The sequence below is a fragment of the Trachymyrmex cornetzi genome, unplaced genomic scaffold (genome assembly GCF_001594075.2).
Source record: "Trachymyrmex cornetzi isolate Tcor2-1 unplaced genomic scaffold, Tcor1.1 scaffold908, whole genome shotgun sequence".
Lineage (NCBI taxonomy): Eukaryota > Metazoa > Arthropoda > Insecta > Hymenoptera > Formicidae > Trachymyrmex > Trachymyrmex cornetzi.
The window spans coordinates 2742-17188 of NW_017300254.1; the positions used below are offsets into that span (position 1 = coordinate 2742).

General features: G+C 32.8%; 1 protein-coding gene across 2 annotated transcripts; it reads right to left on the bottom strand.

Moving 5' to 3' along the window:
• Positions 1-226: 226 nt before the first annotated feature.
• LOC108769478 (endoplasmic reticulum aminopeptidase 1) lies at positions 227-12612 on the bottom strand. Of its 2 annotated transcripts, none has more exons than XM_018520495.1 (14): positions 11865-12612; positions 5971-6123; positions 5727-5806; positions 5244-5340; positions 5080-5162; positions 4803-5008; positions 4512-4692; positions 4087-4312; positions 3397-3974; positions 3079-3313; positions 2284-2689; positions 2041-2183; positions 1070-1425; positions 227-977 (listed from the first exon to the last, which is right to left on the bottom strand). In XM_018520495.1, exons 1-14 carry the CDS (start codon positions 12013-12015, stop codon positions 819-821), a joined length of 3054 nt encoding a protein of 1017 aa, XP_018375997.1. In that variant the 5' UTR covers positions 12016-12612; the 3' UTR covers positions 227-818. The 2 variants fall into 2 exon arrangements, with proteins under 2 accessions (XP_018375997.1, XP_018375996.1); XM_018520494.1 differs by having other exon boundaries at positions 5971-6126.
• Positions 12613-14447: the final 1835 nt, after the last annotated feature.

A 14447-nucleotide genomic window follows, 5' to 3' on the forward strand; every position in this document is an offset into this window, starting at 1 on the left:
GAATACTTTTTCTTGTTACATTAAAATGTAGCAAACCCGAAAGACTAAAGCCCGACTCCACCAATGTAAGACAAACTTTATCTCGGTTTAACTCTCGTATCTTACTCTAATTCTTAGAATTAGAAATATTGACTTCCTGTTTATCTTTTTCTAATACTTAGAATTACAAAAAGATAAATAGTAAGTGGAACCGATTAAAATTAATCTTACATTGCCGAAAGCCAGTCTTTTAATCCCAATAGGCGTATGTCGTTAGTTCTTATCTGCTGAATATCAACGACTACCTTAGGAACAATGATGTCTTTACTCTCGTTATGTCTTTTTATACTTAATGATTCGACTGGCACGCACCGCGTGTATGTTAAATAAATACTTTCAAAAGTGTGTATAAATCGGTGTATAATGTATTACATATAAACAATTCGGCTTCTCTCTTATAGACTCATTAGAGAATCCTTTCCGGCAAGCAAATTATAACAAATTTTATACAGGATAAGTTTAAGTGCCTCTCTAAAGAAATACGATTAAAACTCGTTCAAGAGTTATCGTCTTTTAAATTCAATTTGCCTGCGGAAACGACTTTCTATAATGAAACTGACAAAAATGGTTGACTTTTGATCCATAAATTTATACCCAGATGACATTTGAGATTCTTTTTGCTCTTTAAATAACCGAGAATCTCACTTTTCGCAGTTTATATCAAGTATTTCTTAAAGGTGTACGAATAAGAATTGTAGAAAAATTAGCCATAATGGTACAATTGAATGTACGGTTAAATTTCAATTCATTTTGACCAGTTCATTCCTGACGATCGAAGGTTAACTTGCATTCGTTTCCGTGAAATATGTAGTGAGCCAATCATTTACGCTTTTTGCATTGATTTTTACCCAGTGAATGTTGAATTTTATCATTTCTAAGCTTTGCTGCAGGGTGCGGTTAGCGCTGCGAACGTCGCGTTGCTTGAAGAATTCCGAAACCTACAAAAAGAAATTATAAAATATTTTCATTGTGTTATAATTTTAAAGAAATCAAGTGCAATTAAAATTTCAAAGAAATGACTTCGTCTTACTTCGCGATAATCATATTCCGTAATAAAGTAGTCAGGGACAACGCTAAGTATGAGATTGCTTATCGAGAGCGATTCATTTACATATAAGGCTTCTATTTGCGGCCAATAAGCTTTAATGTGACGCCAAGCGAGATAATGTCCGTGTGGATTGGCGGCAATGGACGTAATGACGGTATTAACTTCTTGCGCTTTAAGCAGATTCCGATTCAGTGATAGTCGAAGATAACGTTTAAGTAACCAAGGATCCATCGTCGAGCCTAAAGCTTGCAACATTAATAATTTTTCACTCTGGATTTGTGTTTTAAGATAAACCTGCCAGCAATGCTGCCAGTCAGCCTCCTCTCCGAACTTGATACCTACAAGCATATTAGTGTGTTACAAATTATTTTACTTGGCGTTCTCTAAGACTGATATTCATAGTCGGTTCTTATTTTAAGATTATCTTAAGGAGATGCTGGAGGGACTCAATTATCGATATTGTAGTTTGATCAAAATCTTCGAATTGACTAAATGGAATAAAAAATCCTTTTACAGGATTAAAGTAAACGCAAAATCCTGATGTGGTGCAGTGGATGTTATACTAAAATCGAAAAAAAGTAAAAGATTTTTTTAACTTTTTTTAAATAGTATGAAATCCACTGCACCACGTCAGGATTTTGCGTTTACTTTAATCCTGTAAAAGAATTTTTTATTCCATTTAGTCAATTCGGAGATTTTGATCAAACTGCAATGTCGATAATTGGGGGTCTTTCCAGCATTCCCTTAATTAATATCTTAAGATGCTATATTGTTCCGATTGGTTTACGACACTTAAGACTTAAGATGCTAATATCGCTGTGATTTATGTGCGCTTAAGACGATTTTAAATATAAGAACAGTCTATGAATAATCTAGTCTATATAATTATATTGATATTATATATCAGTAATTATATACAAACATTTTATATAAATAGTATATCCTTTCTTTACCTGCCATATAAACGATTTTCCGTATATTGGGTGCGATGCGTGTATTTTTCGATATCCAATCTTGAAAAAGACTTCTTGCAGATTTCACTACATCGTCCATTTCTAATTCAACAGCGGATTTTAGTACTGCTGTTCTCAATAATCTGCATTAAAATAAAATTTGGATTAATGTCCTGTTCGTTGTTCAGTTAATCAGTGAATATCTAATAAAAATGAGCAACATTTTTAAATACTATACGATACTTTTTCAAGTGAGAGCCTTCATCCGTTAAGCCAATGTATCTTGTAATTGGACCCATCAGTTGTTTAAAGAATAAGGTATATTTTTTATACGCTGCGCTTTCGGCCAGTCTGTCTTTCCAAAAGTTCAAATACCGAAGTACGGTCGCCCATGGCGCATAATCTCTTTCGTTGACGAGGTAAAGCGAAAGTTCTAATGGGATTGAAGCATCCACCTCACCCGCATCGCAAAGCGAAAATGCATCGTCGATGAGATTCGCCCGATCTGCTGGACTGAACTTGGTATGATTTTTTATCAAAGTTTTAATGATCGAAGTCCACATCTCCTTCGGGTAATTTACTCGATAAAAACCAGTTTGGTTGATGTTGCATTTAATGTAATCGACATCGCTCGATATGTCGAAAGTTGCTAAATAAAATATGAAATACTTGTCTTAATTTCTTAATCAGGATTTGTAGAAATCGGATGTAGTAAAAGCATGTGTCTTCTGAATCATAGATTTACATATACAGATTGCGCTTTCACACAAGAGCTTGCGTGACAAGACTGAAGAGGAGCTATATTTTATTATATGTATTGAAAGATAGTTATATTCTATTATTTTCGTTCTTCCAATGTCCATAGACATGCTATCTTTATGGCGCAAAAAAAAATAGATTTAAGAGCAGCGATAACAAGCTAGAGATTGCCTGTACACATGCTTCCTCTTCCTTCGATCAGCTTCTAACAGAAGCGCTCGATCTATGTATATAAGTCTAGGTTCTGAATAGACAAATAAATTTGAATATAATTGTCACCATCGGTCATATTCATCCACACTTCCGTATAAGATTCTGTCGAGTCATCCTTGTCTGTATAACAGTGCAACGGGATGTACCACTTGTAATCAAAAGGTGATTTGGGATGCGAAGTATTTGCTCCTTCTCGAGGTGAAGCAAGGAACCTTTTTTGGGTCGCTGTGATAGTACTATCTTCACGGATGATGGTAACAAGTGGGAAGCCCATTTGTTGGATCCAAGTGTTCATTATAATCTGTGTCAATATATTTTAATTGTATTAAATATATGCAGCAAAAACGCGCGAAATAATTATTCTTACATATTTATTGCACTTACTTTCACATCAAGTTCTGTACTAACAGATGAATTTTTAGAATGTTTTGTGAGAACCTCCCATAGATCATTGGTCTCCGTATTTCCATACGCGTGCATATTTAGATAATCGTTTAGTCCGCTTTGAAAAGCATACGCGCATAAAACTACTTCCAACATATAGAGGACGGAAGCACCTTTGTAATAGCTAACCGTATCGAATATGCTTTCTATTTCAATGGGGTTTTCGACGAATACGCTTACAGGGTGACTATTGGCTAGTGCATCGAGCTCGAGTGCTCGTTGCGTTTTGTGTAATATAAACAAATCCATCATACCCCATTCGGGAAAAATGTGATTCACGCCTTTGTATTCAAAGAACGTCGCAGCACCTTCATTCAGCCACAGATCATTCCACCATTTCATTGTCACGAGATTGCCGAACCATTGATGAGCTAATTCGTGAGCCATAATAACGGCTATATATTCTTGTATTTCGGTAGGTGTTTCTTTTGGGTCGTACATTAAAAACGATTCTCGAATAGTAATTAGGCCCCAATTCTCCATAGCAACGGGTTCAAAATCAGGAATTGCTATTATATCTAGCGCAGAAAAAAAATATATATATTATAAAATATTATATATTAAAACACACAAAGTATTAACGATTTTTTCATAAGTATGTTTTATCCATATTTTATTTGAAAAACGTACCTTGCTTTGGCAAAGGATAAGGTATGCCAAAGAAAGATTCAAAATAATCCATAATACGAGTAGCAGTGGTCGTGGCATATATCATATGGGGAAGCATATGCGATGCGGCATACACACTTACAGACGTGTTTCTCTTTGTTAGTTCAAAAACTCTTTTAAAATCGCATACTACAAAAGCTACCAAGTACGTTGACATGTCTACAGATTCTTGAAAATCGTCGCGTAGCTGAAAAGCAACATTATTCTGAATCAGGTTGATGCAAATGTAGTCACTCGCAGATAATACCATAATTGCAATAATGATATGATTTGTTATGCTTACGATCAGCAAGTGAAAAAAAGGTGATACTTTTGAGATGTCAATCGTGAAGCTTTTACATCAAATTAAATAAGTAACATATTTATTTACTTACTAAAGTACTTACGAGATTTGTACCCAAATAAAATCCAGCCTCCTCAGTATTTACCGCAGGCATATTACATAACGCAATGTGAAATCTATCTCTATATATTGATATCTTAAATTTAGCTTTAAATTGTGGTTCATCGAAACATGGAAAGGCCATGCGCGCGTATGTTGGTTCGAAACGAGTTGTAGCCAAATATCTAAAAATTGAAGGAAAAATTTAAAAGCCCGGTCTTATGAAAGCAACGTACGATAAAGTATCCATTTGTTGTAAATGGAATAATAATAATAATAATAATTTTGAAGTTACCTGTAGTCTCCTTCAGGCGTGGTGTAACTGCTAAAATAGAATCCTTTAAGTTCAGTAGAATTTAACGTCGAATTAAAACTCAGAAATAGCGTGTAATTATTCCTTTTCCGAAACGATAAATCCTCCAATTCCAGATATAACTGCTCGCGCTTCGGATACTCGAGTAATTTCGCGATTTTCAGCTCTTCTTGACCCTCTTTCACTATCTAAAAGTCAACTCTCGAAAAATTATACAAAAACTGACATTGTAAAATCTGCACACATGATCGTTACTTACTTGCTCCTTTATTGTCAAGTTTTTACTATGGAAGACGATAAATTTGGTCTCTTCATCAACATAGAATTCGATTGTGACTCGTCCTAAAAATGAGAGCAAACTATGAATTTATTACGTACAAATAAAATATTTTTTTATTGAAACGCAAAACTTTTTAAATTTACCTCTAAATTCTAAGGTGGTAAGATTTGGATGCATGGTAATATTGTACCTAGTAGGATGTGCGAAGGCAGGTAATCTTATGTTATCCCATGGAAACACCTGTATAATTTCTCATTATTCGATATTGAATTCGATAAATAAAAAAAATAGGTACTTATTGCCATAATTATATCTGCTAATTCATTTTTCATTATCCTATGCGGTGTATATAGTCTTACTTTAATTAAACATATTCTAAAGTAAATTTTTTCCCAAATTTCTAAATTTTGTAAATTTTTTAATTTTACGATATTATAAAATACACATAACTAGCTTATTTAATAAAATATAATATAAAAAATATATTTTTCAATTAAATAAATATTGTATAACCATTGTCAATAAACCAAATAGAAAAATTTTTCAAAAGTAAACAAGATATATGCAATTTTTCGTCTTAAATATTAATCATATTAATGTTTTCACATGTATTTAAATGTATGTACCTCTCCATTCTCCATCCGAGGCACGGCGTCCTTTTCGTCATCCGTAATTTTACTCGAGTCTTCTTCGGAACAAACACAACCTAAAGAGAGAAATAATATGTGTTTGAATAAATAAAATATTATAAATATGAAAAATGTGATCTTTCTGCAAAAATTAAATTTATAATTTGAATGTGTGCAATTCAATATTGTAACTTTTGAGAATACGAGGCTCTCTCAAAATAGAAATTTGACATTTAAATACCAGTTCGCAAAGGCGCCAAGGCGATGATAAGTGCTGTGACAAGAAGTACCATGCAGCAAATACAAAGTACGCAGTAAGTCTTTCTCTCAGAACATCTAACGACTTCATTTGCGCGCTCGTAAAAGTTACGTCTGTGCAATCCTGCGCTGCTATCTCCTGAAACAAGGAATATCCTATAGAAAGGAATTCGCTTCAATATCATATAATTTTGTATAAATTCGCCGTAATTATAATTGTGTATATATAATTTATAGCTAATTAACATAATTAATTTAGTATAATTAATTTTAATTGATTAGGTAGGTACGCAAATTTCATTGCATAGCTATTAATATAATCTAAACAAATTTCTTTCTTTATCAGCTTCGTTTCATTTTCACATGCGCAACAAATCGAAATAAGAAGTTAATATAATTACAAAATAAACATAAGTCATTTTAAATATAAATTTCCGAATTTTACTTATTTTGTATATACATATAATTTATAAAAAATAATTTCATTACATATATATGTGTACATAAAAAATATTATTTGCATATTATCTAACTGAATTTAATTTACAAATTATATTTAAGGTTATTAATTTAATATTTTTATGCTTATACTATAATAAAAAGTTTGCTCTCCTCACGATTAAGCTCTTGACCTGGATTTTGCATTGTTGTACGACTATGCAGAATAACTAGTGCACTTAACTTATATTTCAAAAAATGAAGTAATAACATTTTTAACCGTAAAAAATAAAAAAGCCCATCAGAGCCTACATCTGCTGTTCGGATGCCACAGAAAACACTTTATTCTCGTGAATGTAACAAAACGAATTAAATGTATTCACACGAGAATAAAGTGTTTTCTATGCATCCGAACAGCAGATGTAGGCTCTGATAAACCTATATATAGAAATGAATGTTATATAATTCCATTTAAAATAGTAAAAAAAAGATACATTTATTTTTGTAATATTTAGATTTGAGATTTTTTAAAATTTGATATTAAAATTGTAACATTTTTAAGGAACATATTATGTATCTTTTAATGCATATTGATAACTTAAATTTAGCTTTAAATTGTGGTTCATCGAAACATAGAAAGGCCATACGCGCATATGTTGGTTCGAAACGAGTTATAGCCAAATATCTAAAAATTGAAGGAAAAATTGAAAAGCCCAGGCTTATTAAAGCAACGTACGATAAAGTATCCATTTGTTGTAAATGGAATAATAATAATAATATGCATCTTGTGATCTCTTTAAAATTATTTTTTTTTTGTTCAAAACAAGGAGAATCTTAATTTATAATTTTTGTTGTCAATATTCTTAAGCTGTGATAGGAATTTTATTTATACAAAAATTTTTTTAAAATAAAGATTTGTCTTAGAGATTTTTGCGCAATGTCAATACATTAGCTTTATTTTATTTCATTCTTATTGAAATTTATAATTTAAATAACAATCAAATAAAATCTTTAAATTTATCATTCTTGAAAACAGATAATTCGTATAAATTATATGACATTTGTAACGTGTATAATATTTTTACAAATATATTTTCTTACACAATCACGCATATATAGATACATGCAGTAAATGCAATGATATCATCGACAACATTATCAACTCGTCATACGTATCTATTTCTGCTGCCAATAAGGAACTTAATAGAGACCTTAATAATAAAAGCCATGAATGATTGTGATACAAGCGCGTGGGTGAGAAAGAAGTCTGCATGCTTTAATTCGAAAGATCAGAGGGAGCTTTTATTGATCGCACACACGTGCTTTATAGTCTATTCGCAACTCGTGGAGAATTGTAAGTGGGCCATCTAACCGAGTTCTTATAGAAAAGAAATCTAGGTATAGTAGACGTGTATCAAATAAAAAAGCGTCAGAGGCACGCGATCGTATTTTACTCCCCAACAAGCCACCCAGCAGGGAGATCTCACCTGTCAGAAAGGCAACATCGTCCACATCCTGCTCGCTCATCGCGAACCGATTCGGCGGCGGTCTCCGATGAACGAGTTCTTTTACCTGACCGTCTTTCGAGGCATAGGCGACTTTTATGAGCGGCTCTCTCTGTTCAGCCAGTATTTGCTGGGACGCTTGATCGTCGCCTCGTAACTTTTCCCTTGACTGAGCTTTCGCCACTGTACCGTCGTCTCAAAATTGAAGCTTCAACGAGGAAGAAGTTCGACTTTAATAGACGGCGTTTGGAACTTAATTCACCGTGAAGCCGGTTCGCGTGTGCCGCCGCGGTCATTCGAGCCGTATCAGTTACTATCGACTCAAGTCTCTCTATCATTCGCTACACGCAAATGCAGCAATGTGACCGGATTAGGTCGCGTTTATCTTTTTTTTTTTTTAGGCGTTTGAATAAGCCTCAATCAGTAATCTCAACGCTTTATCGATAGCGTGCTTCTGAGATACGCGTGGGATTCAGCGGGCAGCATCAGGAATCAAACACGAGCAATGACGCGCGAACGACCGACGTCACTCATTCGGTGTAAACGCGCTGACTCGTGCGTAACGCGGACGCACCGAGCACAACCGGGACTCGGACTTTATGCAACACCACCGCAAGCAGCACGACCGCAATCAACCCTACCGCAAAGAACCAGTACCGCCAGTGCGCGAGGAACCGCGAGCTTATGAAACCCAAGCTGAGTGTCCCGACACCGTCGGCGAGTCTATAGCGCGCGGCATTCCTTGACATTTCATTGGCATTAAAGGCGTGGGATATAGCTACTGCGGAGTTAGGCAGAAATGGCGGCTTTCCAAACCCCCTGGTGGTAGACTGCTTTACGGGGGTGGTTTTGCCGGTCCTCGTGAGTTGGGGGTGGTTAGCATTACGGTGGCGCCATCCCTGATCTACGCTTTGCAACCCCTCCGTAGGTGGCCCATCGTGATATTGGTCTCAGTCGCGGAAGCAGTCAACCAGACAATGCAGGGGCTTTATGGCTTTTTACTTCGTTTTGTTTGATATTACAAAGTTTGATCCAACGCTAGGATGCCTTTATATTACATTTTTTAAATTGTTTATACTCGGTTAATAAAATACTGTTGTTTTGATTTTAAAAAAAGCAAAGACAAGATTTACTACCTATCATTTCTTTTCATTGCTTTTTCCCATTGATATAAGTTTTGAAAAATTAATAAAATTACTTAATTTTATTGTATATTAAAGAAAATATTAGGTGTTAAACTTAATTCCTGCCGTTTTTCGTCTTCAAAATTGATTTGTTTCGAAGAGAAGATGAATGTATACCTCAATCAAAGTAATCTTCTCCATTTTCTATTTTATTACTAATTAATAATACTTTATTAATAATACTTTGATTAAAGTATTTCTCTTCGAAACAAATTAATTTTGGAGACGAAAAACGGCAGGAATTAAGTTTAACACCTAATACGTAATTTCACGAAAGCTTCTTTTTATATGTTCTTTTTGCCAAGATTACGAAAAAAGAAATGTATTTATGACATATAATGATCATGTAATTTTATTACATTTTCTGTGTGAGAGAGAGAGAGAGAGAGAGAGAGAGAGATTTTAAGTTATTTATAATACAAGAACTATTAATTTATGATATAATTTTGGAGACGAAAAACGGCAGGAATTAAGTTTAACACCTAATACGTAATTTCACGAAAGCTTCTTTTTTATATGTTCTTTTTGCCAAGATTACGAAAAAAGAAATGTATTTATGACATATCATGTAATTTTATTACATTTTCTGTGTGAGAGAGAGAGAGAGAGAGAGAGATTTTAAGTTATTTATAATACAAGAACTATTAATTTATGATTTCGAAATAACAGAAATTATTTATGATTTGAATTCTATTATATTCAAGTATTGTATAATAATATTTAATAAATTGTGTGTGTGTGTGTGTGATATTGTATTGATACAATTTTAGTTAATTTCTCTCATCTTTTGTGTTAAACTATTAATAACAAAACTATACATATAAAAAGCTGTTTTCACAACGTGTAAATAGAAAGCAAATGTATATAACTACAATTCCACATGAGATATGTGACCCTTTTGAGATCAGAATCGCGCGAATGGATCAGTTTGTTCGAGGGGTCCATATCGATTTTCTTTTCTCCACGCAGACCCTCTGACAATCGCATTACGTTCATTTATGAAATAACATTTGTGCTTCTATTGAAGATAGAAGAAGCTTTTTTGACGCGAACTCTTACAATTTAATTCAGCAGAAATTAACAATTAAATATTTAAAAAATGTTTAACGTCATTTTAGAGAAGACATAGTTGAGCAATATGATTTCTATATATATTGACATAAAAGTAATTTAATTTCAAAGAGAGATACAAACAAAAATATTTGTTGCATATAATGTTGGATAAAATTATACTTTTTTTGTAAATTAATTTTTTATGAGAAGCATTTCAAGAGTATACGTTAACGAAAATATCTGCGAATCGATAAAGTTAATATACGGACTAATTTTGATATTGACGAATATGGACAGACAAGGAACGTTTATAAATGGCTGAACTTTTGAACTTATGACCCTTTGTATTTTTTTCTCGTTGCTCCAATGAGACTTTGACTACGAAAAAGATAAGTGTTCTATAATATGAGTTATTTAGATATTTCGTGGTCGCAGTGAATCTCGTACTGTTTTAAAATATATGTCGTATCTGGTCAAACGAATTCCGACGCTGGGCGAAACGCATTGAAACATTCATGCGCTTTCCGACTGCAATATGTTCGTGGAAGTTACGTGTCCCGAAAGGATCGGCTAGCGTTACAAACGTCGATCCTTTTCTCAGTCAATTTAGTTTCGGAACACGTACTATTAGTGTGGTGGGTCTTCCGGTAATCAGCTAAACACGCGGACGCGATAAATAAGAGAAGAATTGAGATGTATTAAACTATTATGAAGATCGTAAATTCGAAAGCTTTCCTCCTTATAAGTCGTATAAGGCCATGCCTATCTTTAGATTTTCCTAAGTAAGATTTGCATCATGAGCAAGTCACGAAGGGCAGCAATGTGCAAATTTTAAATGTATGCCAATCTATGTGGTCACGCGAGCATCAAGGGAGCGCTATCTCAAACATCTAACTAAGCAGTATTCACGTTAAGATGGAGTTTATTAAATTTGAATAACATGAAGTCACAAGAATTATCTGAGCAGAACAAACACGCGCACACACAGACAATCTAAGTAAATACCCTAAATATATCGTGCGGATCGTTACGATCTAAATTCTGTATAATCAATGAAGACGCGCGCGCACAATTTCTACCTAAAATAGTTTCTCGCAAAAACCACGCAGCCAATCAATAAAATTTATTGTACGTTTTTTATCTTTTCGTCTGAAATATCTTTTTATCGATTATATTATGTTCCATATGTTTTTGCATAATGTAATTTACATGAATATATCTAGCACATACTTTGCAGTGTGAAACAAAAATTTAACGAAGTATAGAGGTCTGTTTTCTGTGACTGAATTAATACCTATACACTTTTGAAAAGTGATATAAGTACTCTCTAAATCTGAATCACTGATGTCAAGTATGCCATTGATAATCAGTGAATTAAATGTGAGATTCCTAACCTAGCTAATCTTTATTATGTGATCTAATCTTGTTTTGTGCTTAAATTCAATGAATATAATATTGAAAGATTGAAATTAACATGCAAATATCAATATTTTAGTTATACAATGCTCAAACATTCTTCCTTTTTTAGTTGAACTTCACTGATCTTCAGTGCCAAGTATGCCACTGAGTAATTAGTGGCTATTCACTGATTCAGATTTAGAGAGTATATATTTGATATTTGACGAAAGCGAGAAAGAGTTCTAGTGCAGTCTAGTGCAGGAATAAAAAACAGATCTATAATAAAATATTACACGTACCTGAATCGCAGGTTTTTCTTGCGGCATGTCTTAACGGTGCCTTCGCGTCTATTTCTGCAGGATCGGTAGATTCATGTCGCCTAGGCGTCCTAGACAAAGGCTCCAATTGAATATTCTCGCTGCTATCCTTTCCTGGACTTCCTTTCGGCATTTTATTTTCACTTTTCTATTTTCTCTTCTACTCCGGCCGATCTTTTATTCGGCAAAATCGGAGTTTCGCGCGGAAGAAATTTTTTTCTTTGTTTCTGAAGCGCTTTGCTTGTCAAGTGACATACTTCGAATTTGTTGCTGATTGACGTTTTGCTAATTATCGCTACTTTATATCGCTACTTTATACTCGAAAAATAAATGTCGAAGCCACAGACCTTCTATCATCTTCAGGCATTCTCACGACATCTCACGATGGTATCGATCGTCCTTTTCCTGTACTGGACGTAATGTTCATGTCGAAAATTATATCGAGCTACTCTTTTGGTAGTCTCAGTTAAGTTTATACATCGGCGTAGTACATCTGTATATGCACAAATATTTTATGTCGACAGCATTCGCATTGGTCCCGATATTACGATATGTTGCGCATAAACATTCAGTTTTATTTGATCGCAGAAAAAGATATTGTATAAAAATGGTCGACAAATGTGATCCGTGATCAAACTGTTTTTTACGAGGTAGTGCACATCAATTAATAAAAAATTAATAGCATTTTACTACTTTCTTCGTACATAATTTCATGTTGACTCAAAGTAGAAAGATATAGGTACCCTAACGTCGCTGCTCGAAGGTTTTATCTTTTTTCTATAAATCGAACATGTGTCTTTGTATAATGCGAGGCTGAATAATTACAAGTTAAAGAAGTTTATGATGACATGTACTTTTATAAATTATAGACAGCAGTTAATCAGTCTTTTCTATTTTGTATTCTCCATGTCGTTGATCAACTTTAAATATGACGATATGTTTTTTTGTCAAAAGTTACTGGACGTCCAATCAATTTACATCTGCAATATTATTATAAGAATTATCTATTATAATTTTTTATTCAAGTATACTAAGATTGTGGTTTAAAAGAGATATTAATAGAGGTAGTAAGAGTTATTCTCGTCAAGCTTTACCGTTGGATCAATACTTTCAGAATGAAGATCTATTCATAATAAATAAGCCAGAAGTATAATAGGAAAAATATTCACAATAAAATATTTTATAAAATGTTTCTTTATAATTTTAAATTTTATCTATGTAGCCTTATTAAATAACATGTTTTTGTAAGTATCTCACTATAATTTTTAATTTTTTATTATGTTAGAACGATTTGTTCATTTATTGATTGTGTTTTTCCTTGCATAAATATCGGAGCATAATATCGCTTCTATAATCCGCAGCATTAAATGATATTTATATGAAATATTTACATGCTTAGCATTTAATCGCATAATGAGTAAAAACAGAACGTAATTATAACGCTTGTTGCGCGGTATGTGTGCAAATGAACAATGAGACTATGAGAACGAGTATCTGAAATTGTCAGTTGTTATCATAGATGGGAACGTACGGAACTATATCACTGTTCAAGGTCTATACAAAAGCAATTATAGATTATTATACTCTGACTTACAGCGATCATTATGAACGATATTTGCTCGTGCAATGATAATAGCTTTCATCCGACTTGTGCTCGCGATTTTTTGATAATTCGAAAATATTTTATTATTAAAAAAGTTAATTATTATAGGAAAAAATATATTTAGCGCGAAACGTTACGTTTCCTTAATGATGTTCTTCTATTTCTCTCACATACATATATTATCTTTGTAAATTTTTTAATTTAAAACTGAAAATTTAAACTAATTACTGCAACGTCAGATTAAATAAAATTAAGCATTTTACGCTTTTTCTACTATTTTACAGAATATTTATAAAAATAAGGAAATTAATGTTTTTAATTAATATAATATTTGAAAATATTGTATATTAATTTGCAATATTTGCACTCATTAACTTTCATGATTATATCTACATTACATTTAAACGTTTCATTAAAATTTTTTAATTTTCGTTACAAATTTGCAAGAAAGAAAAAATTGGAAAAGAAACAGAAATCTATTTTATAAAATTTAATAAGAAAATAAGAATTGAAAGAAATAAATTGATGTCAAATTGGAATTTTTATTTCAATTTTCGTATACACAGCATCCAATATAAAATTGAAATTTTTATTTCAATTTTATTGGATGCTGCGTGCACAAATACACAATCATGCATGTGTATGTGCATTGAAGAACATGTATATATAAAGAGCACCTCGTAATAGAACATTGACCCTACTCGATCATTTAACAAGAGATATGGTTGAATGAAAATGCTGATGAGCGAAATACTAATATCTAATATGAATAAAGGAGAAATACGAGCAATTCGAAGTTTAAGATAACGTTTTACTTATTGATGAATTATTCCTCTATATAATTATTGAGTTTACATAACATTACGTATTTTATATTTATCGCGTGCAATTGTGAGAAATTGTCATTAGATTATACTTAAACTATAGAAAATGGAGGTACTCACATTTCTCTGATCGCACTC

Bases quoted from the DNA above. Each gene is read 5' to 3' on its own strand.
- LOC108769478 (XM_018520494.1), bottom strand. From the start codon at position 12,015: ATGCCGAAAGGAAGTCCAGGAAAGGATAGCAGCGAGAATATTCAATTG. The intron at 5,163-5,243 runs GTAAATTTAAAA...TCTCATTTTTAG, and splicing joins TACCACCTTAGAATTTAGAG to GACGAGTCACAATCGAATTC. The intron at 3,975-4,086 runs GTACGTTTTTCA...TTTCTGCGCTAG, and splicing joins TTATCCTTTGCCAAAGCAAG to ATATAATAGCAATTCCTGAT.